We start from the raw sequence: 23,720 nt of genomic DNA, 5'->3' as shown, positions 1-23,720 counted from the left end.
TCCCCTCAAATCACAAGAGCTGTGAATGAGCTGTGTGAGAAAGAGCAGTCAGTACCTCATCGGGGCCCTCCTCTCTCGGCTCAGGAGCTGTGTTTCAATTCCAACCTTTGTGTCCGTTCTTGCTTGAACTATGCTAGAGGTACATTGTGTGTGCTGATGTACTTTACTCTCCTGGATCCACACACTCCATTTTAGACTTATCCTCTACCTGCAGACTTGCCTGGTGACCTGAGCACTCAGCTGATCCCATCTGTATCCGCTCTTGTGCTTTTCCTCTTGACGCTGACTGCTGCTGTCAACCTTTTCTCCCAGTTGGTTTCCCTTGTAGGGCAACACACTCCTTTGGTATCTGACATAAAAGGCAGATTTCATCTGCTCAGGAAGAAGTAACTTAACTAAAGATACTGAACTATTTTTCACAGAATCACAGAATGGCTGAGGTTGGCCCATCTGGAGGCCACCTGGACCAACCCCTGCTCAAGCAGGGCCACCCAGAGCAGAGCAGCACTGCATTCAGTTAATTAGAGCCCTCTGGGCAGAGGGTTAGAATCATAGAATCATATGTGGGGGTTCCAGCACTCGGTCACTTACACAGTGGAAAGTGCTCCCTTTTCCCTTTGCTCTTCTTAGCTCTGACATGAGTTCAGACTCCTCTAGTTTTGCCACAATACTCTGAAAATATTTCCCAGATGAAGCCTGTGGGATTCGTTTAGCTTGCAAAGGCTTTGTCAGCTCTGTGACGACCAACGATTCTTGCCTTTCACTGACAAGGACACAGTCCTGCAGCAAACCAAAAATGGTTCACTCTTGGAGAAGGAATGAAATGATACCCAGGTGTCTCACTAATTGATTCATAATGCTAATCAAGCCTGTATTTAAGAAGGCTGCTGCTATATAACAGTCATAAAAACATAAAGAAAAAAGGTGGAACAGTCAGTGGTTCGTGCGCTCAGTGGGTGAAGCCCCATCCTAACTTGTCAACTTATGAAGTATGAATAGCTGGGGAGGCAGATGGGCAAGAATATATTCGTTTTTTTGTGATCCTTTAGCTGATAGGAGATGCTGGAGATCTCCAGCCCTCTGGACAGCTTCTCACAGTGCTGTTGTGGGAAAAAACAAACAAACACAGAACATACATTGGAGAACTGTAAAATAACATCCTACAAAATTAAAGGAAATGATGCTGTGTTGCTACTGGCCATGGTGCCAGTTCCTCTGGGAAACAAGCTCATGGGGAGCACTGTGGACATGATTCTTTGGTGTAGTGGAAGGATTACACGTCTCAGAGCATGTCCTCTGCTCTGTATGCTCTCCACTGAAGTTTTCTCCTCCTTTGGCAAAGTGTCCTAAGCCTCAGTCTCCTCCATTAAGTAAACAAGGAGCACGCTTATTTTTCAGTTCTTCGCTTACCTGGTCCAAAGTCTCACTTTCCTTTCCTTCTGTAAGTCTCCTTCTGTTATACTGACTTCTCCTCTATTGTGTTTAGATTAAGACAGATATTAAGATGTTATCTACTGACAAGGACCTGGTTTTGAATTCTTAAGGCTCATCAATCTGAATTTTATTCAGTGCTCTCTCTTTTATCTATAATCTGATGTTGAAAAGAGATACAGAGACAATACACAATTTATAACAGCAATTTTCAGTCCTAGATGACTTACCTGTTGTGGGTAACCTGTCCAGCACTCTCTATGGTCCCAAAGCCAAGGCTTCTGGAAAGAAAATGCAACATGAATGACAGGAAGCCAGAGAAAGTCTTTTCTTATAAGCTACCTAAATCTCTTGTTGGCTATCACAGATTTGCTTCATGTTATTACAAAAAGAGCTGGTAAGCTGTTAAGTATTGTTAAGTATTGCAGGCCACACACCCCTGCCAGGAACATGTTTTTCCTTCAAATGGCAAGGATCATGCTGCAGGCTGCTAAGTAACAAACCTCTGAAAAGATACTGCTTTGTTTACACTTCAAAGAAAACTGAAGTTTAAAGCTTGTAGTTTGACATGGCTTTACACTAGGTTTGAAGGGAGAAAGGGGTGACAGCAAGCCTGCCCACGACAAGGTGTGGGATGACATAGCTCAGTTAGCAGGACAAGGTGCTAGCGGAGGCCCTTAACCTGCTGCATCTTATGATGATGAAGGCAAGAAGGAGACTCAGGGTAAAAAATTCAAAGGAATTAAGGAGCTGTTCTCCAAGGTGACAACACCAACTGCCGCTAAACTGCCTCTATACCAATGCATGCAGCTTGGGAAACAAAACAGAAGTTGGAAGCCACCATGCCACTGGAAAATCATGATGTAGTTGTTGTCATTGAAACCAGAGGGATAATTCCTACTACTGGAATGTGGCTACTGACAGCTACAAGCTGTTCAGAAGGGACAGGCGAGGAAGGAGGGTAGGACACATTGCCCCCTACATATAGGAAGGAATAGAGTGTGAAGAGCTGTCCCTGAAGAATGACCATAAGCAAGTCAATAGCCTTTGGGTGAGAGTTACAGACTGAGGCAACAAAGGGAGCCTTGTGACTGGCATCTACTACAGGCTGCCTGAGCAAGTGGAGCCTGTTGATGAAGCCTTCTTCCTCCAGCTACAGGAGACTGCAGACTCTCATCCTGCTGGGGGACCTCAACCACCTGGACATCTGCGGGAAAAGTAGCACAGTGAGCTGTAGGCAATCCAGGAGGCTCCTGGAATGCATCAAGGACAACTTCCTGAGCCACATAACAGACAGCTCTATCAGGAGGAATGCAATGCTGGACCTATTGTTCACTAACTGGAGTGAACTGATTGGTAACATCAGAATTGGAGGCTGCTTGGCTGCAGTGACCATGTAACAGTGGAGCTCACAGTCTTGATTGATATTGGACAAAGAATAAAATCAGGAAACTTAATTTTAGGAATGCCACATTCTAGCTCTTCATGGAGTTAGTCAACAAACCCCTTCAGAATCAGCTCTTGAGGACAAGGAAGTGGAGCAGAGCTGGCAGATCTTTAGGGAAGCCTTACTTAGGGCACAAGAGCATCCTCAGGTGTAGGATGTCAGGAAAGGAATGCAAGAGACCAGCATGGCTGAGCTGGGACCTGCTGGTCACACTGAAGAGCAAGAAGAAAATGCACAGGCAGTGGAAACAGGGACAGGTAATCTGCGAGGAGTATAGGGACGTTGCTGGGCTGTGAGGGGATGGGGTCAGGAAGGCGCAACTGGAACAGGACTTAGCAATGCAACAGAAGGACAAGAAAGGCTCCTATAGGTACATCTACCAGAAAAGAAAAGCCCAGGAGGGCATAGCCCCCTAGAGAGCAACACAGGCAGGCTGCTTACAACAGACAAGGAGAAACTGGGGTATTCAACAGCTCTTTTGCCTTATCTTTACTGGTGACTGTTCTACACACAGCTCTTAATCGGATGATTTGGAAGGTGGGAACTGAGGGGAATTGCCCCTCCCACTGTATGTGTCGTTGAGGTTCACAACCTGAGGAACCTGAAAATCCATTAGAATGCAGAAGAGAAGGAGGAAGTACTGCAAATTAGAGGCAGTGGTAAGTAGGAGTAGATACAGCCTCCTTCTGGGTGGAAGGTGGGATTCACAGCAAATACAAGTAAGGAACCAGAGATGTGTGATGCAGTATCAGAGACGTTGAAGTAAACACCCTGAAACAACTGGGACCCAGAAAGGAATCTCACATCTCTGAAGTCTATCATTCCTATACCAACAGCAAATAAATCTCTTTTCTGGTAATCTGTGAGATAAAGTTATACTGTTACTTGCTGATATACTAACTCTAATACACTAACTCATGTGGCAGAGGGTCGTGCAGCCAGCTGAAAGCTAATACTATAGAATTTAAGCTTCAAATTTTCTTGTTTTTCTAGACAAACAAGAAAGTTTCACAGAAGTTTTGTGTGTGTGTGTGGAAGATATCTAATGAATGAAGAAAAGATTTTCAGGAAAAGTGCAGGTGGTCTCATTTCTAGAATGGGCAGGTGACATGCAGAACAAGATTTTGTTCCTTCTGTCACAACAGGGATCTTGAGCTATGCTGAGCAGGTCGTTCATTCCAAGCTTTCACAGCTGGCTTCACAGAACAGCCTTCTATTTTGATGTAAAGAACTACAAAACAGTATAGGTTTAGATACCTTCATTCCTGTGTTAGCTCATCCTACCTCATACTCATCAGGTACCTTGCATTCTGCCTTGAAAGTTTCTGAGTTTCACAGTTCTTCAGTTATTATAATGAGCAGCTTCAGCACAGTCTGTACCCATGTCTTAGGATCTGCAGATTTCTCCACTCCAGAAGGTCTCAGGGGAGAACACTTTTACAAAGCTCACCGAGGAAACTGGGTTCAGCACAAGGGCCAGGGGAAACTTTATCCCACACTCAGAGGAGGAAGGTGCCCCTCGTCCCAGCACAGTGACCACACTCAGGATGAGAGTGTGTGACATGATTTCCACTACCTCCTCTGCCTCAGTGATTCAACCCATAACATTTAAGTCCCAGCCTTCTCTTGTTGAAGCTAGTCTATCTGTATAAAGAGGAATCACTATTTATCAGATCAGAGAAAAGGCAGACACATGAACTTCACCTCACCTCTTGGCTAAGGAAAACACATACATAAAATTTTTGAACTGCAGCCCACCCTCCAAAAGAAATGAGTACGAACCCAGTACTGGACACAACACACAAACAAAGCCATGCAGCTTCTGTCCCAGATAAATGTTCCATCTCTCACACCTACACTGTCTCACAATTGTAATGATCTACTGCTGTGTCAGAGGAAGATGAAATCTCCTGGTTTTGCCTTAGAGTTCTTAAGGTACGCATGGTTCCTTGTTCTTGTGAGCTCAACAGTGTGCTGTGCAGAGGACATATCTGATGGGAAAATCTCTATAAGGTTTGAAAGCAAAGGTTTGGCACCAAAAACTGCCATTCTTGAGGCACTTCCCAGATAGGACAGAAGGTGGCACTGCTTCTATACTCACATCATACAGTACAGCCAGCCCAGTGAAGAAAGAAACGATGTAAAACGCAAACCTCCAGCTACAAAGAAAGAAAGAAGGATGTCAGTAACCCATTAACCACGAAGGTACAATTCTGTGTATTAATCCCACTCACACATGATGCCATTAAAGCAAGCAAAAACATCAAAATGTTCAAGGTTTGCCCAGATCCTAACAGATTCTGTATAATGTTAGCACATTCAACAGGCGCCACAAAGGCTGTTGAAATCACCCAGATAATGATCTAGGTGATTATCATTTTCCAGCTAATCATTTTCTGGATGATTACCTGGAAATGGCCCAGATAATCATACCAACCCTTCCCAGCCCAACCAGATGCATGTGTAAAATTCCAACAGTGCCAATCTCCTCCTTAGGCTTTTGAAGATTAGGTATGCTAAGTTCATTGTCATGTAAAGCAAATGACTGTTGTCATGTTTGGTCTCAGTGAGAGTTGCTAATGAGTTAGCCACATTAAACCCACAGAGATGTACATATAAAATATGTATAAAATAGAAGTTCAGTGGAAAGTGATGTGTCATGGTGCATATTTACACATACAGTAAGGAATGAGGGAAATTTTATCCCAGCAGAACAAACAAGCAGCTAACAGACTAAACACAGAAAATCTGCAAACGGGTAAAACTGCCTATAACAGCTCTTAAATTACCAAGCATCTCTGTAACAAATTGGAAGCAGCTTTATGTTTTGAAAGACTCCATTCGTCCATGAAACACTCAGGACTCCAAGAAAGACATAAGCTACTATTTCATGTTGGAAGGGCATTCTTTGTGTAGATTGCAAACAGCAACAGAGGGCAGGCAGAAAGACATTATAGTCAGTGGGCTCAGTTAGAAACCTATTTACTGTTTAGTGTTCACTGGTACTATTTACTGCAAGGCAGCTGAGTGCAGGGAGAGCTTGGATTTCATCTTGATAGAAGCAGATTAAGCATGTTTGTTTTACAACTCTTTGTCCACAGTGCAGTAAATCTTTCTAACTGTAATGATCGGGAATGCTGTAAATAAATAATATGCACCCTTTTTGTTTTGTTTTCTCCATTAGGGGGTTAGATAGGAGTTCTGAATTAGAGTCTGAATAGTAAATGGATTGTCATCAGCTCAGAGGTGATGCCTACCCTACAGATACACTTTTAGTTAGACGAATGTCACTAGGTATTTATTTTCTCCTTCATCTCTGTGGCCTTCCTGTAAGAACCTCGTTCTCCACAAGTGAAGCAGATCAAGCACTCAGCAGTTTGACATTTCACCCAAGCTCAGGAGAGTTCTCCTCCTTTGTGGAAAGCTGAGCCAAAGCTAACATTTCTAAGAGGGCTAATTTCTAAAGTTTTACCAAAACATTCTTGGCATTCCTCTACCCACAATTCTGTATTCTAGGTTCACTTCTTCTCCCACCAAACCCAACATACAGGAACGTTACATAGTTTATTATAGTTTATATTATAGTTATATAGTTCCAATTATATATAGTATAACTTTATATAATTGGTAGAACCAATTGCTGAGTGATGGTCTACCACGTACTATTACAGAGCATAACCTCTCAGATATTAACATCTGTAACAACCTTAGGTTGAGATTTTCATAGCCTTTGCACAAGCATGAGGATCAAGTGGGGTCCTGAGACAGAATCACAAAGACACAGACTGGGGAATAGCTGGGGCATGCTCACGGGGGTATGGGCATCAGTGTAGAACAGTTTCCTAAAGGGCTTTACAGTCTGATTTTTTGCTGTAAAATGGCCTTGATGATAATTCATCTAGATTCTGGCAAGGAGGAAATCCCAGCCTAGAAAGCCTGTCTAAGCATGGGGACAAGGATGGACAGTCATGGAGCTCCAAGACTTGCACAGCTTCTGACCTCAGCTGTGCAACAGGCTGCCCCCGGCCAGCTCACCAGCACCTCCAAGGGCAGCAGTGAACATGCAAGCATGCAGCCACCACAAGTCTGTTGGGACTATTGCTGTGCTACCACTTCAATCTGCATTAGTTGAAGTAACTAAAAAGTGAGAAGTCCAATTATAGTCCTCCTTTGCCAGACCTGCTTGTGTCTCCCACGAAAATCTTTTGTACAAGCTCTCTTTCCTGACATTATAAAAGGATTGTACTTTCTGGCTTTCAGGGAAGTTGAGAGTCAGCTGCCAACAAAATGCAGTCTAGCCCAGTGTCTGTGACTTTTGAAAGTAGCACTGTGGAAAATAGCTGCAGGAAAGATGCAGCAGAATCATGATAGAATCATAGAATGGCCTGGGCTGAAAAGGACTACAATAATCATCTAGTTTCAACCCCCCTGCTATGTGCAAGGTCACCAACCACCAGACTGGGCTACCACCAGGGCAACATCCAGCCTGAGCTTGAATGTCTCCAGGGATGGGGCATCCACAACCTCCTTGGACAACCTGTTCCAGTGTGTTACCATCTTCTGCATGAAAAAGTTCATCCTAATATCCAACCTAAACCTCTCCTGTCTCAGTTTAAAACCATTCCTCCTTCTCCTATCACTATCCACCCTCGTAAACAGCCATTCCCCCTCCTGTTTATACGCTCTCTTCAAGTATTGGAAGGCTGCAATGAGCTCTCCCCTGAGCCTTCTCCATTTATCAGCTTGCAGTGAAGCAAATGGGAGGGAAACAGAGAGGCAATGGTAGGCTGCTCTGGCATCATAGAAGCAGTAGCAAAGCAGCAGGAAGCAATACGAAGCAAAACAATATTGAATTTCTCAGATATTATGTTTCAAAGCAGAGTGTCAGTCTTGCGAAGTCAAAAACAGGCATCCTATAAAGCATAAAGTGAGATAGGAGTAAAAGGAATCTTGGGGATGAAAATAAAGGGGAGAAGCAAGGAACAATTCAGGAACTGGTAAGCAGCAGCAGAGCCACAGAAGAATCAAGTGGGGCAGAGAAGGTTCAGGAAGCTCTCTGTGGATGAGTGTAGGCAGGCTGGAGGCAGCAAGATGCTTGCCAAGCTCAGAGCCAGCAAGAGGCCCTGCAGCTCACAGCTTGTGCTCCTGCTCACCAGGCCTCACAGAACTTCTTCGACAGGCTCGGTCGGTCGGTGTTCCTCCGGCGCCGGAACCACCTCTCCACCTTTCTCACTGGCAGGTCACATTGTTTGGCTAAACTGATCAGCTCACCCTGGAAAACAGGTGAGGAGGTGGGGTTCAGATTCAGGTTTGAGGGTCAGAAGGCTCCAGGGCTGTCTGGTCTGGGCCATCACAGAACATCGCCGAAGTTCCGGGCAAGCCCAGGTGTGTTCAAGCTAAGGCATCTTTCAGCAAGCTGTCCATTCCTAGCATAGAGATTTCAGGTAACAGAAAATCTTTCACTTCTGCTTGCAAGCAAATGGTTATTAATGCTAAATGTTAAAACCTTACATTTTAATTTTTATGACAAAGTCTCAGGTTTAGAGTTTCAAACTGTGGTCTCTTCTCACAGGTGTTTCTTCTGGAATTATTTCATTTGTCTTTAGTGTCCAAGTCCCTTAAATCTGTCACTCCAATAAGGTTTTACTGAAGCTTAAATAACTTTTAAAGTTCTACACTGGATCTTGTCAAGTCTTTCAGCATTCCTATCCAGTATCAGAGAACAACATGACCAGTGTAATGAGCAACATCATTTTCCTACCAGTTATTCTCCTTTTGTGGTAAATTCAATGGATTACTCACAGAAATACTGCAATTACCTTCCTTCTTGCCCTTGGGCTCCTAAAGAGTTTGCTGAGCGACACAGAAGTTGTTCATCATTTTCTATATTCCTTCTGAAAGTGTCATCAAGGATAGCTTAGTAAAGCAATAGGCTTTCAATGAATGCACTCACCTTAAAGGTCTCACATACAGTGCTTTACATACCCTGAGAGTGCTGTAAAGATCTGTGTCCACTACCATTGTCAAATATATTTCTTTCTACTTTTACCTAGTGCTCTTGGGGTGGTCACACAGATGACTGTGATTTCAATTCTCCAATTGCTCCATGAAGTGATATCCCTCTCAAGGTGAGGGCTGCTGAGAACAGCAAAATTACATCTTATAAAAGCTGCCACATAAGCAGGATTCTGAGAGCTCACAGGAGGGGAAGGAAGCCAAAAGACTGGCTGAGATGCAAGTGGTGAATGAGAGTAGGGCATTGGCCAGTTGCAGAGTTTTGCTCTGTGACACACTGATAGCAGAAGTCTCACAGCCAGATACACTCTGATATCCCAGATTTCCTAGGACAGAAGTGCAGATTTCTGCTCCTTCAGTGCACTGGGGTGCAGTAACAGCTGTATAGAAAGTCTGCCTGCAGAGACAGGCCTTGAGTTAGATCTCTGCAACAGGAGTAGCTCTACTGAGAAATGTGCAAATTTCTCAGACAGGCACAGAGAAGGTCGGAGACCATGGCAAGTGATCCTGAGAACATTCCTTCCCATTGCTAGGGAAAGAGGCTGGCTGCACAATCCAGATGAATGCCTGCATTCTTACTTTAGCCTCTATTATTTTACTTTCAAGCTGCTGCTGAATGTCCTGGGGCTCCATATGCCCCACTGCCATATGAAACATGCTGAAACAGCCATGACAAGGCATTAACTTGTTTGCACTAGGACTGTCCAGTGGGACTGGAATCCCTACTCCTTGGTAGTGGCTATTAGCTTTTGCTTCAAGGCCAAGACAGCCTGCAAAAAGGAGATGAAAGGTAATGTTGCAATTGGGCTTACACAGCAAGGTTTTGTTAGCAGAGGTGGCCTCTGTGAGCATAGCCCAGCAGCTGCTCCTTGTCGGATTAGATCCAGATCCAGCTGCTCCAAAAGGGACCTGCTACTGCCAGAGCTCAGCTGTGAGCGATGCTTGTTACACACACTGAAGAAAGGGAAAAACTGCTGTTACTGAAAGAGAGGGAAGAGGAACAGAGATGAGCAGCTCTGCAGCCACCGAAGTAGGCACAGAAGGAGAGCAGGACGAGCTCCAGAAGCAGAGTAGAAGATCCCTGAAGCCCAGGAGAGGTCATGGTGGATCACATTGTCCCCCTTCAGCCCACGGGCACTGCATGGAGCAGATCTCCACATACAGCCATGGAGGAGCCCACGGTGCAGCAGTAGATGTGGACTAGAGGAGACTGCAGCCCACGGAACCCAGCAGGAGCAGCTCTGGGCCGGAGCTGCCACCCGTGGTGATAAGTTTGAGGGAGGCTGGACAAGCTGCCACTCATGGGGCCCCATGTTGGAGCAGTGCTTGGAAAGCTGCAGTCTGTGGAAGGCCATGCAGGGTCAATTCAGGGAGGATGGCATTCATGGGAGGGGCCGACATGGAGCAGGGGCAGATAGTGACCAAGGTGGAGCAGTAGAGATAGAGCATCATGGACTGACCACAGCTCCATTCCCTGTCTCCCTGTGCTGCTTGGGGGGAGCAGGTAGAGAAGTGTTTGAGTAAAGGTATTTTAGTTTGCTTTTGGTTCTCTCTGCTCTCTGTGCCGTTACTAATAGGCAATGAATTATATTAATCTCTCTATGCTGACTCTGTTTTGCTTGTGATTGTAATTAGTGAGCGCTCTCCCTGTTCTCATCTCAACCCTTGAGTCCTTTTCTCTCTCATTTTCTCCTCTCATTCTTCTGATGAGAGAGAGTGAGATAGTGGTGTGGGGAGCTTTTGCTAGCCATCAATTTGATATTTGAACTCACCACAGTAATTCCCTTACCTACAACACAGAGTTACATCCAGGGACTTAACTGACAAGGTTAAATCCCAATACAGAATATCTGCAGTTCTGCCAATGCTTTTTTTCCTCAGCCACAGCCATTATAATTCCAAATTATCCTGCCAAGATCACCCTTTTTCTCTCTCATGGGAAAACTATCTACTACTTGTGCTTGCCGTATTCTGATGGTCCTTATTGTGTCTCTGATGAGAGACAAGATTTTAATTGGATTCCTGAAAGATCAATCAAAAAAACTGTGGATTGTATAGCAACAGAACAATTTGCCTCCTAGAACTAAAAGAATCATGCAATCCACATGTGCTAAGCTGCAAGGGAAAGTCAGTTCAAGTGAGCTGATATGACAGCAATTTGCTAATACACGAAGAAAAGCCACGTACAAGGCAAACAAGAGCAAACAGGTGTTTGGAGAGAAGTCTCCTGTCCAAACAAGTCTGAGATTCAATTCTTTTGAGTGCTGTCCCTGGAAAGCTGTTATTCCCACATATTCAGAAGCAGAACTGATGACTTACAGCATCTGCAGGATGATCTTTGCGGTACACTGGTGTCAGGAGGCCAGTGCTACAGTGTTTCCTTATGGTCTGCTGAGTGTTCAAATGCAAGATTCCAAATGTGATTTCATTTAGGCAAATAGACAGGGGCTAAATCTAGAGGAAAGCAAAGGAAAAAAGGACTCACCTCTTTAGGGTTCCTACAATTCACAGTGTAGAATGTTTCCAGAATGGAGATGGGCTGAGCTTTAGGTCTCAACTTGTCCTTCACACCAAGTTTGGCACTGAGAGGCAGGGCTATGGCTCTGCAAAAGAAAAGATAAAAGTTCAGCCCAGAACAGAACAGTGATTTCTAATGCTGTAACACTGTAAAACATTGTGTGTACATAACGGTTTCCTCCTACAGTTGCCTCCTACAATTCCGAGTCACAGTACAAGTATCACATCAATCAGGTGAGGAAGACAAGTACAAAACCTTGCAGCAGAAACAGCAAGACTTGTATTCTGCAGGTCTGAGCTCTGTTCAACATTGAATGAGTTTGGAAATGCTACGTCCTGCTTTGTCAGTGCTTGCAGAGACAGCTGTGATCCCTGCCGTTGCTTTTTGGCTTACCTGAAGCTTATGCAGAGTGCCACACTGATGGTAAGGCCTAAATCTAGGTGACAGTGGGGTCCTACAGAGACATCTGTGTCCCATCCCACGTTTACATCTGGGCGATAGTGGGGACCCCTCAGTCCCATCCCATGTGGACATCTGGGTGACCCTGTGGATGAAGGGACCCCATAAGGACACAAGGGTGACACTGCGGTCATCTAGGTGACCCTGGGGACATCATGGCCCATCCCATGAGGACGGACATCGGAGTAACACTGGGAACATTTGGGTGACATTCAGGACATCTCTGGTCCCATCCCACACAGACATGTGGCCTAATCGAGGTGCTCCTGCTCCGGCAGGGGGATTGGACTAGATGATCTTTGGAAGTCTCTTCCAATTTCTGATATTCTGTGATTTTGTGATTCTGTGAAATGCTGTTCAGTTTTTATGTGGTCATACAAGGGCACTCACTTGAACTAAGGACTTGTCTCAGGATCAAAAGACAGACTGAGACATGCAGAATTAATGGAAAAAGACTTCCTGATGAAACAGGAGACCGCTTGGTCTTCATTGGAAAAATGTTCCTCAGTTTTTCCTATGGCAAGTCAAACTGTGAGAAAATAAAGGGCACAGCAATGTCATATTTAACCACAAGGACTTGTGCTACCTGTGCACCTTCACTCTTTCAAAGTGAAACAATGCAAAGAAAAACATCTGTATAACAAGGAAAAAGTACCAAGAGATGACAAAACTTCCTGTGCTCAACAACTCAACTTCTGCACTACAAACCTTCTTCTATTCCTTGGCACAAAGTAATAATGTGGTGTGAAGCATCTAAGTGTTCCCTGACCTGATCCTCTTCCACCAAGGGTATATGTTCCCGTTTCTAAACATGAAATGTGCAAAATGTCTGGGAAACCTTATTTCTGCATTTTGGAGATCTTTTATTTTGCTCAGAGTGCTTAAAGCTTACTTGAATGGTCACTGAGTTATCAACTGTAAATCAGTGCTGACAGTGGTTGTGAGCTGATGAATATGCAGCAAGTACTGAGACGCAGGCCTGCCTGCCTGGCCAGACTTAATTCTGTTCAGGCAGCTCCTCTGGTAAGTTATCCCAAACGATTCAGATATCAAACAAGAATTCTTCTTTTCCACAGCAGCAAACAAGCTGTGGAACATTCGCTATGCAGGTATTTTAAAAGTGTTTTACTTAAAAACAGTATGTGATTTGCTGGTTGCCTGTGGTTACCTCTTCTAGCTACACAGACTATACTCCAAATGTTCATGTGCTCAGGGACTATTATAGATCAAAAATCCTATCAGGGGGTTCTTCTGGAAGTTTAATTTTCAAAAACCTGTATCATCAATTAATAAACAGGTATCAGAAGCAATTTTCTGAAGAACCCAACTACATACAGAATTTTGCAGCTTGTATTACATCAAACCATAAAACACAAAATGGTTTGCACATTTGGCTTCTTTGTGTAGCAGTTGATTTCAAACATTCTTTGCATGGCCAGCTCCGAATGGCCAGCTGTTGTTTTTTACCTTCTCTTTAGCTTTCCAAGAAGGTTGATTCAAGCTCCTCTGAAAATGAAGATGTAATCAGTTTCTGTTGTTTAAGAGGAACCTTACTGCAGCTTCCTATAGGCCCTCATGGAAACAGAATGGTCTGAAATTTTTCTGACAGATTAAAGGGAAAGAGAATGTTTCTGCTGGGTGTCAGGGCAGCCAACAAGTTTGAAAAGCTATTTAAATTATCCTTAATTTTGGTTAATGCTTATTTTCTCTTTCTTAATGTTTTGTCGCGGCCACAGTATAAAATCTCACTGTAACAAAAACAAGCCAGTTGCAGCTGAAGAAGACAGGGTGTGAGTAACCAAAGTTCCAATTACTTTGTTGTTGAGGTACTGAATTTAACCATCAATTATAGGACCAATCCTAGTTTTATGGACATTATTGGGAAATCAAGCCCTGAAATTCCTCCAAAGGGATGTTTATACATGTTGGATGCGTGCTCTGACTCACTTCTAAGTTTAATCTTGTTCCAAGCACAGCCCTAAGAGAATGGTGCTTGTACTGATTTCAACATCACAGGTCCATGGTATCAATTGCCAGGGATCGTCTCATCAATGGAATCTTCACAGCTTGCTAAAATATGGAAGAGAGCCTGAAGACCATATTGGACAGTTTCCATAGCTACGTAAGGCAAGCCACAGTCAGTGACATGACTCAACTCAAACCTGTTTCCTCTTCAGTCAGGTTGAGGTGAAGATAGCTCCTCCAAAGTTTACAAAAGAAAGTTCACACTAAGGCATTTTATTCAGTAATCACCAATGAGCAAACTGTCTTGTGCAAAACCTGCTGACACTGAAACTAAATGGATCAATAATGAAGGGCATAAATCCATAATCCCTCACCTGCAGAGGCTTCCACAGCTAGTATGAAACAAAATATTTTAGCTATTGTGAGTTTATTTTCCACAAATGTTACAGAATTTCTAAGGGTCTAAGGGTTAAGAATTTCTACAGGATAATTTCAAACAACTCTGCCAGTATCTTCCAGCACCAACAGCCAGTGACTGCTGCAACTTCTACCCTTGGAATTGCACAGTTCCTTGAAGCCTCATACACTGCATTGGCTCTCTGTGCTCTTGACATCTCTTCTACATGGTTCCAGGAGAATTCTACCAGAAGCTATCATCACAGCTATGTTGTACAGAACAACCAGTTTGTACCTCTGCACCAAAAAAAACCAACCAACCCAGAGCACCTAAGAGGAAGATGCTCTCAGGTACGTTTCAATTTCTGATTAATAACAAAAATCTTTGTGGAAAATGAACTGCAAATAAACGCATTTTCAAATAAGCTGCTTGAAAAGGGTTTTCTCTTCCATCTTTTTTCCTGGTTCTGAGTTCATATATTCTCTGCAGATGAACAATATTTCTTTCTTATAACGCACAAAGCATGAGTAATAAACTGCCACAACCCTCCTAAAGAAGAGACATAACCATTCTGACTGAACCAGGAGTCTGTTTAAAGAGCCATTAAAAACAGTCCAGATTTAAGACATTTTCTAATGCTCTTTTATCTCCCATCAATAACTTCTTGCCATCTTGACCCCTCCACATCTTCCACACAGCTATCACCATGGAAATTTCTGCATTAGCTACATTTGAAAAAGTGAGATAAAATTTATGATTTTTCTTATTAATAATCCTGATTTACTGCTCTGCTCCCATGAGAAATGCACCAGTTCACATCAACAGGCACTTCCTCTTTTATAGACATAGAAATTATTCAAAATTTACTTACTTGGGAGAAGAGTTATACTCAGTGGGCTGCAGTTGTTCACCTTTCATTGGCAATATGCTCAGTTACTTCTGAATTAACAGGCTTACATGGAGAGAAAGCTATCTCAACAGCATAACAGCCAGCCTCCTCCAGCCCTATAGACCTGAGGAATGCCAGAGGCAGGCAGGTAGAGGAAGGAACTGGAGCTAAACTAAAATAAAGCTATTTTTCTCCCATTCTTCCCTGCACTCGGGGAGTCTGAACAAAGGTAAATCAATGAATTAGGAGGTAACAGGTATGCTCGTGGTGAAGACTTTCTCTAGAATGTGGGGCACTTTGGTGTAGTTCTATCCTCTGACTCAGAAGATATAAGACAGTAACAGCCAGCGGAGTATCGTGGCTCAAGGAGGGTGTTCTGGAACATCTGTCCCAAGTCTTTCTGGTTTATACCATTCCATTTGGAGGAAAATGCTCAAATATTGATTGAATTTCCAGGTAAATTCTGTCTACTGTACTAAACAAGTGTATGTTAATTTCATTAAAATAATAAATTTGTAAAGTCTTACAATGACAGCTAAGTAATATAAATACATATATGGATAGGAATCAGAGTTACACTGTTGTTTTTGCGTACTTGTTAAGAATATGTTTCATTTGTGAGTAAGACTGTGTTTAAAATTTCTTCATTTACTCCCTAGCATTTGATCCTCTGTAAATTAACATGTTGGTTCTAAGCCTTAATATAAAATTTAGGCCAATAAAATTTGTCCTAAATGGCTAAAGAGCTTGCAAAGCTTGTTCTTCTTCCACTATTGCACAAGAGGACAGAGGGGTATTTTTTTGCTTTATCGTGTGCATCAGCAGGGAAGCTCCCTTCATCAAAGGCCAACTAGATGCCAAATCCTCCTCCCATCCCTTCTTCATCTTGAGAAGAAGGAATGTTACAAGGACTCAGGAAGTTAACTATTCCAGTTCTCCCTGCAATACAGTGGCTAAAGTCAATGTCAAGTCACAAACTCGGAGCAGTTTACTGTGCCTTCTGTTCTTGGAAGCTGCCACTAATTCATTGCTCCATGTAGTTACCAAAGACACACAGAAATCAGCAGATTTATGGATCTTGGCACCTGAAGGAAGCATTAGGCTGTGTGAAGCAAGGAGAACAGTTGTAGTCATTCATATTAATGATCTGTTCTTAAATCGTCTGCATGCAGTTTGACTCTCAAATAGAGCAGGTCCCATGCTGAGACAGTAATTCTTGCATTATAACTGCAATTTCTGACTGAGATAATCTCTCAGGATTCCCAAGCTAGACACCTTCTTGAGGCTGTGTCTCCCTTCCCTCTGATCTTCAGTGCCTTTCTGCTCACCCAGCACTACTGGGCTGAGCTGTGCTATGACAGTGAGCTGCAAGTCTCCTAAGACTTCATCCTGAGTTCAGTCAAGGGAGATTGCTAGTAACAAACTTAGCTGCATGTTTTCTCACACTGCAGTCAGCAGCTGCTGCCCAAAAAGGCAGAGAAGTTCTAGGGCAAATGTTAAGAGTGTTAGGGAACAAACTTCTCCCTCTCGTAAGGCTTATTTTAACAGCTCTTACTTGCTCAGGACGCAGCATTTGTTCTCTGCCTATAGTAACAAGATATGTTATCTGTAAACTCTTGTTTGTGTGTAGGAACATACTCCAATTATCAGTCTCCGTGTATAAAAATATCACAGTGTCAGTGCACGAATCACAAACACTATGGATAAAGATAAACTACACTGCTATCTGAAGCACCTCCTGCTACAGAATCACAGAATCGCAGGGGTTGGAAGGGACCCCTGCTGACCACTGAGTCCAGGTGGGCTTTGAATATCTCCAGAGAAGGAGACTCCATCACCTCTCTGTGCAGGTTGCTCCAGTGCTCTGTCACCCTCACAGTACAGAAGCTTTTTCCTCATGTTTGTATGGAATTTCCTACGTTCCATTTTATTGCCCCTTGTATTGAATCGTTTTTGGAAGATCAAGCACAGAGCAGCTGCTAAACTGAAAGAAGAATTCCCTGTACTCACTACATACGCTTTGTAATTAGGGCCCAAAGACTCTTTACCCACATAATGTGATGCACAAATGCACAAACATTTCCTGGGAATACACAAACCAATACTTGCATGACAATCTGGCAGAGGAAGAAGCAGAGCAAACTATTTCCACATGAACTATGATAGGAAGAACACAACTATTTTGGCTTAACAGTTAGTAGAACGTGGAGAGGGAGAGATGAAGCCATGGCTTCATGCAGACCAGGAGCGACAAAAAAATTTGTACAGAACTCTTTAGGCACATCCTGCCCTCGGGGGCACCAACACTCACTTCCCAGCCCTTAAACCACACGGCAGGCATAAAAAGCGCATGTTACAGGATATAGATTCCATGGGAACGAGTCCCTGAAAACGATGGTGGACAGAGGTCAAAACAGGAACCATCCACACAGTCTCTACACGGAGAGCTGGCACAGGAATCACCACCCTTGTAGTTCAGTGCAATGAAAAAGGGTGAGCTGTGATCCTGATGGAAGGTTTTCTTGGAGATGAACCAATCCCAACAGCCAGGTTAGAAGGTTCAGTGCACTCCTGGCAGAGCAGCTACTGATACCTCCTTACAAGGAGATGCCACGGCCTTTCTGCGAGACTGTATGAACTCCAATAAAATGCAAGAAAGTTCTCCTTTGATTTCTGCATTTGAAAATCAAGCCGACTCAAAGCACAGGACCACAGAAAGTGAATAGACAGTTCCAGTTACAGCTGGAACAAAATAGGCAGCACCTGAATGAGCTAGAACGTCTTTGAGTGTGAATATGCATTTAAATGAAGCATTAGTTAAACAGCACTTTGCTGCAGCATTTACCTTGAATTCTGCACAAACTGCATTAATTATTATTGGTCTTCTAGCATCAGTGTAACTTGTTGCAGCAAGGAGAACAAAATCATTTAGCATCACAGGAACATGGGAAGACAGAAGCTGCTTTTCAGCTTGAAGAGAAGTTTCCTCTTTCTCACGTGCCCAATTCATGCTTCCAGGCACTGATAACAGCAGTGGTGACAAACACCCACTGTGTTTAAATCAGCTGGATTCTCCGTCCGATGACGAAAGAGGCTCAGCATTCAAATTCCCCACTTAAGAAGAGAAAGGATGTTCACCCAGCAGCAATGGGGATGGGGTCACCCATATCTCCATGTGCCCCTTGAGCTCATGTAGAAATCCAGAGCTCTGGGCTGTACAATGGTCTGTTGCTTTATACTCTGATATAAAGGTGACACTGCGCTCATCTTGACTGTACCTGAGCACTTATTAGCAGATACTGCATAAATTTGACCTTTATCCTTTTATTCTTTTATTCTTTTCCCAAAGTGAACAATTGGTGCAATGTTTTCTGTATGGTTTTAACTCAAATATTAAACCCTGCTGTAATAATACAATCAATGGCATGGTTTGCATCTTAAGGGAGGGGCTCAGCAGTTTCTAAGGGGCTTTGTTTCTACAGAAATTTACACCACAACCTTCATGCATAAATACAACCACATCCATCAATACTCTTTCTGTATGTGTACTTACAGTGAGGTTGCCAAAGCTAAAGAAGTTGGATGTCTTATGAAGCCAAGTTGATCGGAAATAAATCAGAAAGCTGGATTAGAAGCTAACCAGAAGCTTCCAGCCAGTAGGAGATGGTTCAAATGAAAACTGGGATCACTGCTGATTTTTAACTGTGAGGGAGCAGCATCTGACCTAATTACTGATCTGGACTTCACTATGATGCATTTGTTGGAGCCTGGTGTTGATGGAGCATGAATTTAGAACAAGATTTGAGAGCAAATCTCTAAGCCTTTTATCTGCAGCTAAGGAAGCTGTTGCAGCCAACAAAGATGAACGTGTCACTTCCAACAGAATGCAAACTAATGTTCAGAATGCTTGAACTCCCCCAGGTACATTTAACCAGCATCTGCCAAGATGTGAACTGAGAGATCTGTCTTACGGTTTTTCTGTTTGAAACATCATTTAACCTTTCATTAAACTCACTTTTCAGCTTATATGACATCAGTTTCACTCCATATGAATCTGTCACAAAGATACACAAAGGAATCAAAATATTTTTTTTTAATTGAGGGAAATGGTAATTTAGAGCATAAAATGGGAGCTTGGAGCAGAAGTCTGAAGTGCCAGTGATGGCAATGGTGATGAGGAGACAGTTGGACTAGGTGATCTTGTAGGTCGTTTCCGACCATGTGATTCCATGATTCTATGAAGGAAATGTAAAGCAGACCCGAGCTAAGTACTGCACACCTCTAAATACATCACATTCATAAACTTTTTTTAAAAAAAAGCAATAACCAAATTCATCACATCTTCAGGCCTTCAGGAATGTCAGAGGATGCCAGAATCCCAGGATCCAGTTAAGCTGAGAGATAATGCACATCACTTACCATTTTACACTGCATCCTGAAGTGAAAGGAGCAGGAAAATCACTTGTGAGGACTTCTCTAATTTTAAATAGAACTTGGTTGGCTAATTGGTTAAGCATTAATAATCTGTAGGATACAGTCTCCCAACCACTGGACATATGACAACACTTCTCCCACTCTACAAAAGAACACTGCTCTTGGGAAGATCAAATTGCTACTGCTCAGTAAAGACATTCTGCAAACAGGCAATGATAAGCACTTTTAAAGACATCAATGTAGTTGACGGAGTTATATTTAAATGAGAGCTGAATTATTACCAATGCTATACAGTCCAAATTAAACTGATACAAACGTATGAAGTGCACTTGTATACACACAAACAGGTATGCACTTATATAGTATAGATAATTTATTTAAGCTGATTTTAGTTAACTTGAATGAGAATCAATGGCTCTATGATTTCATGAAGATTTCTGAAGTATAAAATAATTTTTGAGTCTTGTATTTTTGTATTGGTGACAACTAAAAACCTGAGACTCCTTGGGGTTTTGTTCAGTCAGAATGCTTTGATTTTGATGTGTACTGTTTAATGATCGTTATTTGTGTAGCACCTCAATACACCCAAGTTGCCAGTCCAAGTAGAAACTAATGGACAGAAAAAGCAAATTTAGACTGAAGTATTCTCACATCAGTAACACCTACAGTGGGTCTGAAGAAAGCTCTGTGTAATTCTGAGCCTATTTTAGCTCCTAGTTTCCTTCAGAAAATTGTTTCACAATTCAGAATTTCAGCGTCTGTACTTGTGCCTGAAAATTGATGTTGCCACATCACCAAGAATATTGAATCGCTTTGTAAAATGTAAGGTTTGTGTTTTATTCTATCATTTTCTCCTATTAAAAGCTTTTTTCACCAATCACTAGAACAGTTCTTTTATCATCCAAAATTTAGCTAAGAGGCACTCATCTTCCCCTTTGTGCAAAGGAAGCACAAAGGTCTTGAGGAAATGTTAATGTCATAAGCTCCAAAATCATCAAGTTTTTCCCATATAGTTAAGAAAAGAGTCACTGAGACAGCTCTAAACTACAGCTGCAGGGAGATACAAAACACCTGAAACAAATACAATGCATCTAAGACCCTGGCCTTTAAATGCAACTACAGGAAATTATGAGTGATGTCGGGACACTACAGTTTGACTATTGGATACAAAGACTCAAAATCAACCTTTGAGCACCAGTGTCCTGTACGAAAACATGGACAGGAGCACAGAAAAGGACAATATAATAGGCAGTGACATAGGACACTTGCCAGCTCAGCATCCTACTTTCACATGTATGATATATTCACCAGTATACAGAATTGTGCTAAGGCTCAAGCATCTACCTAGATCTGAGCTTGTGCAGAAATCTGTAAAAAGCAGAGCCTGCTGGGCTGCCAATTATCACAAAAAGATGGGTATAAGTATGTCACAGTGCCCAATAAACTAGCATTGGCTGAAAGAGACCTCTGGATTTCTCCAGTCCAATGTCCTGCTCAAAGGGAGACCATTGCTAACATCTAATCAGGACAATAGAGGTTTCAACATCAAGTCTTGGAAACGCACCATAGCTAAGTCTTGAGGACACCAAGTACAGAGATTCTCCATGTCTCAGGTGACATGTCCCAGGCCTGCACCATCCTCCCAGGAATGAAGTTCTTCCTAAAGCCCAAAATGAATCTTCCAGGTTGCTGTTTCTTGACTTTGTCATTTGTTGTACCACTTGATGCCACCAAGGGAAAAGTTCTGTTAAGGCACACAAATGTTTAAAATCTGGCTCCAAATTATGGGTCCAGAACACACTTCATATGTACAAGCACAATCAGAGGAACTGGAGAGGTTCTCGAGTTTTAGCTCCTCTCCTGTGTCAGTACAGAACTACTTACCCCCCCCCAGCAGCTGGAAATGGCCTGAAGTTGCTCCAGGGGAGGTGCAGCTTGGATATCAGGAAGCATTTATTTATAATAAATTAATTTTCATTTATTTGTACACTCAGAACAAATGGTGAGGCACTGGAACAGGCTGCCCAGGAAGGCAGCGGAGACACCATCCTGGAAGTCTTCAAGAAACATGGAGATGTGGCAGTGAGTGCCATGGCCGAGTGTCACCGGCGGGGGTTGCTGGTTGGACAGGATGATCTTATTGGTCTGCCCAACCTCAATGACTCTGTGGTTCTCTGACCTGCCTCAGTATTGTGGCACATGGAGACAAACAGCACTGTATGCTGCTCACCAGCCCTGAACACCCCCTATTTTCCCACCTTACCCAGATCACAGCAGCTCAGAGAGGAGTTGCTTCACAAAGTGTTTTTTCCTCCAGGGTTGCACTCACAGTGTCCTCAGCTCTCCCAGGCCCCACCCAGCTCCTCCACTTCCCACAGCCGCCACCTAATCCACTCAACAACTGGTTGGTGGATGTTTTTGTCACAGTTTGTCCAAGTTCAGCCCATACATGCCAAGGAAAGGAAAAGAAAAAACACTCCAGGTAGCAGCAGGTAGAAAAACTCCCAAGGTATGAACTCCAAAACCATAAGATGGTACCATTAAGAAATGCCAAGCAAGGCATCCAATGCAGCTGCTGAAATACGGCTCACAGAACCTCCTCTGGGCTTCTCTTGCCTCTTGAGAATTTTCTTGGAATTCTGACAGAGCATTTCTGAAATCCAGAGCAGGAACCACCAGAAACAGAGAGCATACTCAAACAAAAGAAATGCTTTACACCGGATGCACAGTTACAAGTCATAAGGGTAGCATAAATTGACAGAGGCCAAGGGAAAGCCATTTAAACCAATCTTGTAGCTTATTTACGTTCTCCAAAATCACATTTTGATCCACAAACACGCAAAGCTACAGAGTCAGAGCCATCTGCATGGAAAGTGAGAAATACTACACATCCTTTCAGCCTGCTTTTCTCCAAACTCTGCCAATGAGTTTAAACCATCCTAGCCCACCTGTGCAATGTAACTGAGAGACAGTGGGCTTGATTCACACTAAAGGAGGCTTTCTTTTCCAGGATGAATTGACTGTGAAACAGTAATGATTTAAGAGTGTGAAAATTTCCTGCTGAAATAAATGCCTGTAGAGAGTTAGGACAAATAAGAATATGGCTCAGAACATCAGCTTGTAATTTGCATAGGTAAGATAGTGGCATGATTACAGGTTTCCTGGACTTGTAAAATGGGCTTGAGATATTATCTTTTAAAGGGTGTGGCAAGAAGCTTTTATTTAATGAAGTTTGTGAATTAAAACAGCTTTAAAATGCATGAGCAGGCCTAGGCCCATGGAAACCCTCCCAGCTGACGCAGTGTTTGGATAGGAAAGAAAAAAAATCTTTTTATCTGGTCAGAGGTATCTTAAAGGAGACAAAAGATATTCAGGCAGACTAGGACCTATGTGGCAGGAGGAAGAGGAATACAAAGTCACAAAAGCACTGAACTGTTAGAGCTGGAAGGGGCCTCAGGATACCACACAGTCCAGCTCTGCAGCTCAGGCTGAGGTGGTGAGAGCAGGCTGCTGAGCGTGCAGCGGGGCTTTGATTTTCTCCACAGAAGAAGAGTGTTCCCTTCCTGTGTGACCTGTCCCAATATCTGACCACCCTTGCAGTAAAAAAGTGTTTTCTTATATTCAGATGGGATATCATGTGTTTTAGTTTGTGTTCAGTGCCTCTTCTTGTCCTGCCACTAGGCATCACTGAGCAGAGTCTGGCTCCTCTGTCTTCATGAGCCCAGAACGGGGCAATTCTGGTCAATGCAGAACATGGAGGTTGATGTCTAGCTTCACTCTCCAAGCATGTCTAAGTGGCCAACTGACATCACCTACCTAAAGAAGACTACAGGTCAGCAAGGAAGAAATGTGACTGACTTCTCTTTTAATGGTTGCAGCTTGGTTCAAACATGAGTGGAGGTAAGTGAGACACCTATGTCCTCAAGTAAGTGGAGGATAAAAACAACAGAATTTATGGAATGCACCCTAAACATATTCTTTACAAACAATTCCAAGTATCATCATAAAAAGATTCTTTAAATAATCATTCATGCATTTGGTTTTAATAACACTCTACTTGAATGCCAGTACTTTTACATAAAAACATTCTCACAACAGAGTTTAGAATCTACTTCAAAGAACTTTTCCATTATGTCCTCGTGTCACAGAAAATCCATAGAAGAAA

At 43.0% G+C, this 23,720-nt stretch overlaps 1 protein-coding gene across 4 annotated transcripts in view; it reads right to left on the bottom strand.

Annotated features, from left to right (window-relative positions):
- CERS4 (ceramide synthase 4) overlaps positions 1 to 23,720 on the bottom strand; it is a 56,619-nt gene that overhangs the window by 9,564 nt on the left and 23,335 nt on the right. For all 4 annotated transcript variants that reach the window (XM_048927424.1, XM_048927425.1, XM_048927427.1 and 1 more), the window contains exons 4-7: positions 11,379 to 11,496; positions 8,032 to 8,150; positions 4,980 to 5,037; positions 1,662 to 1,712 (exon numbers count right to left, since the gene is read on the bottom strand). In XM_048927424.1, coding sequence (XP_048783381.1) covers positions 1,662 to 1,712; positions 4,980 to 5,037; positions 8,032 to 8,150; positions 11,379 to 11,496 — 346 coding nt within the window. The remainder of the gene's footprint in view (positions 1 to 1,661; positions 1,713 to 4,979; positions 5,038 to 8,031; positions 8,151 to 11,378; positions 11,497 to 23,720) is intronic.

The sequence above is a fragment of the Lagopus muta genome, chromosome 26, assembly GCF_023343835.1.
Source record: "Lagopus muta isolate bLagMut1 chromosome 26, bLagMut1 primary, whole genome shotgun sequence".
Classification (NCBI taxonomy): Eukaryota; Metazoa; Chordata; class Aves; order Galliformes; family Phasianidae; genus Lagopus; species Lagopus muta.
Note: the sequence above shows the minus strand (reverse complement) of the source record. Positions and strands in the feature narration are given on the sequence as shown.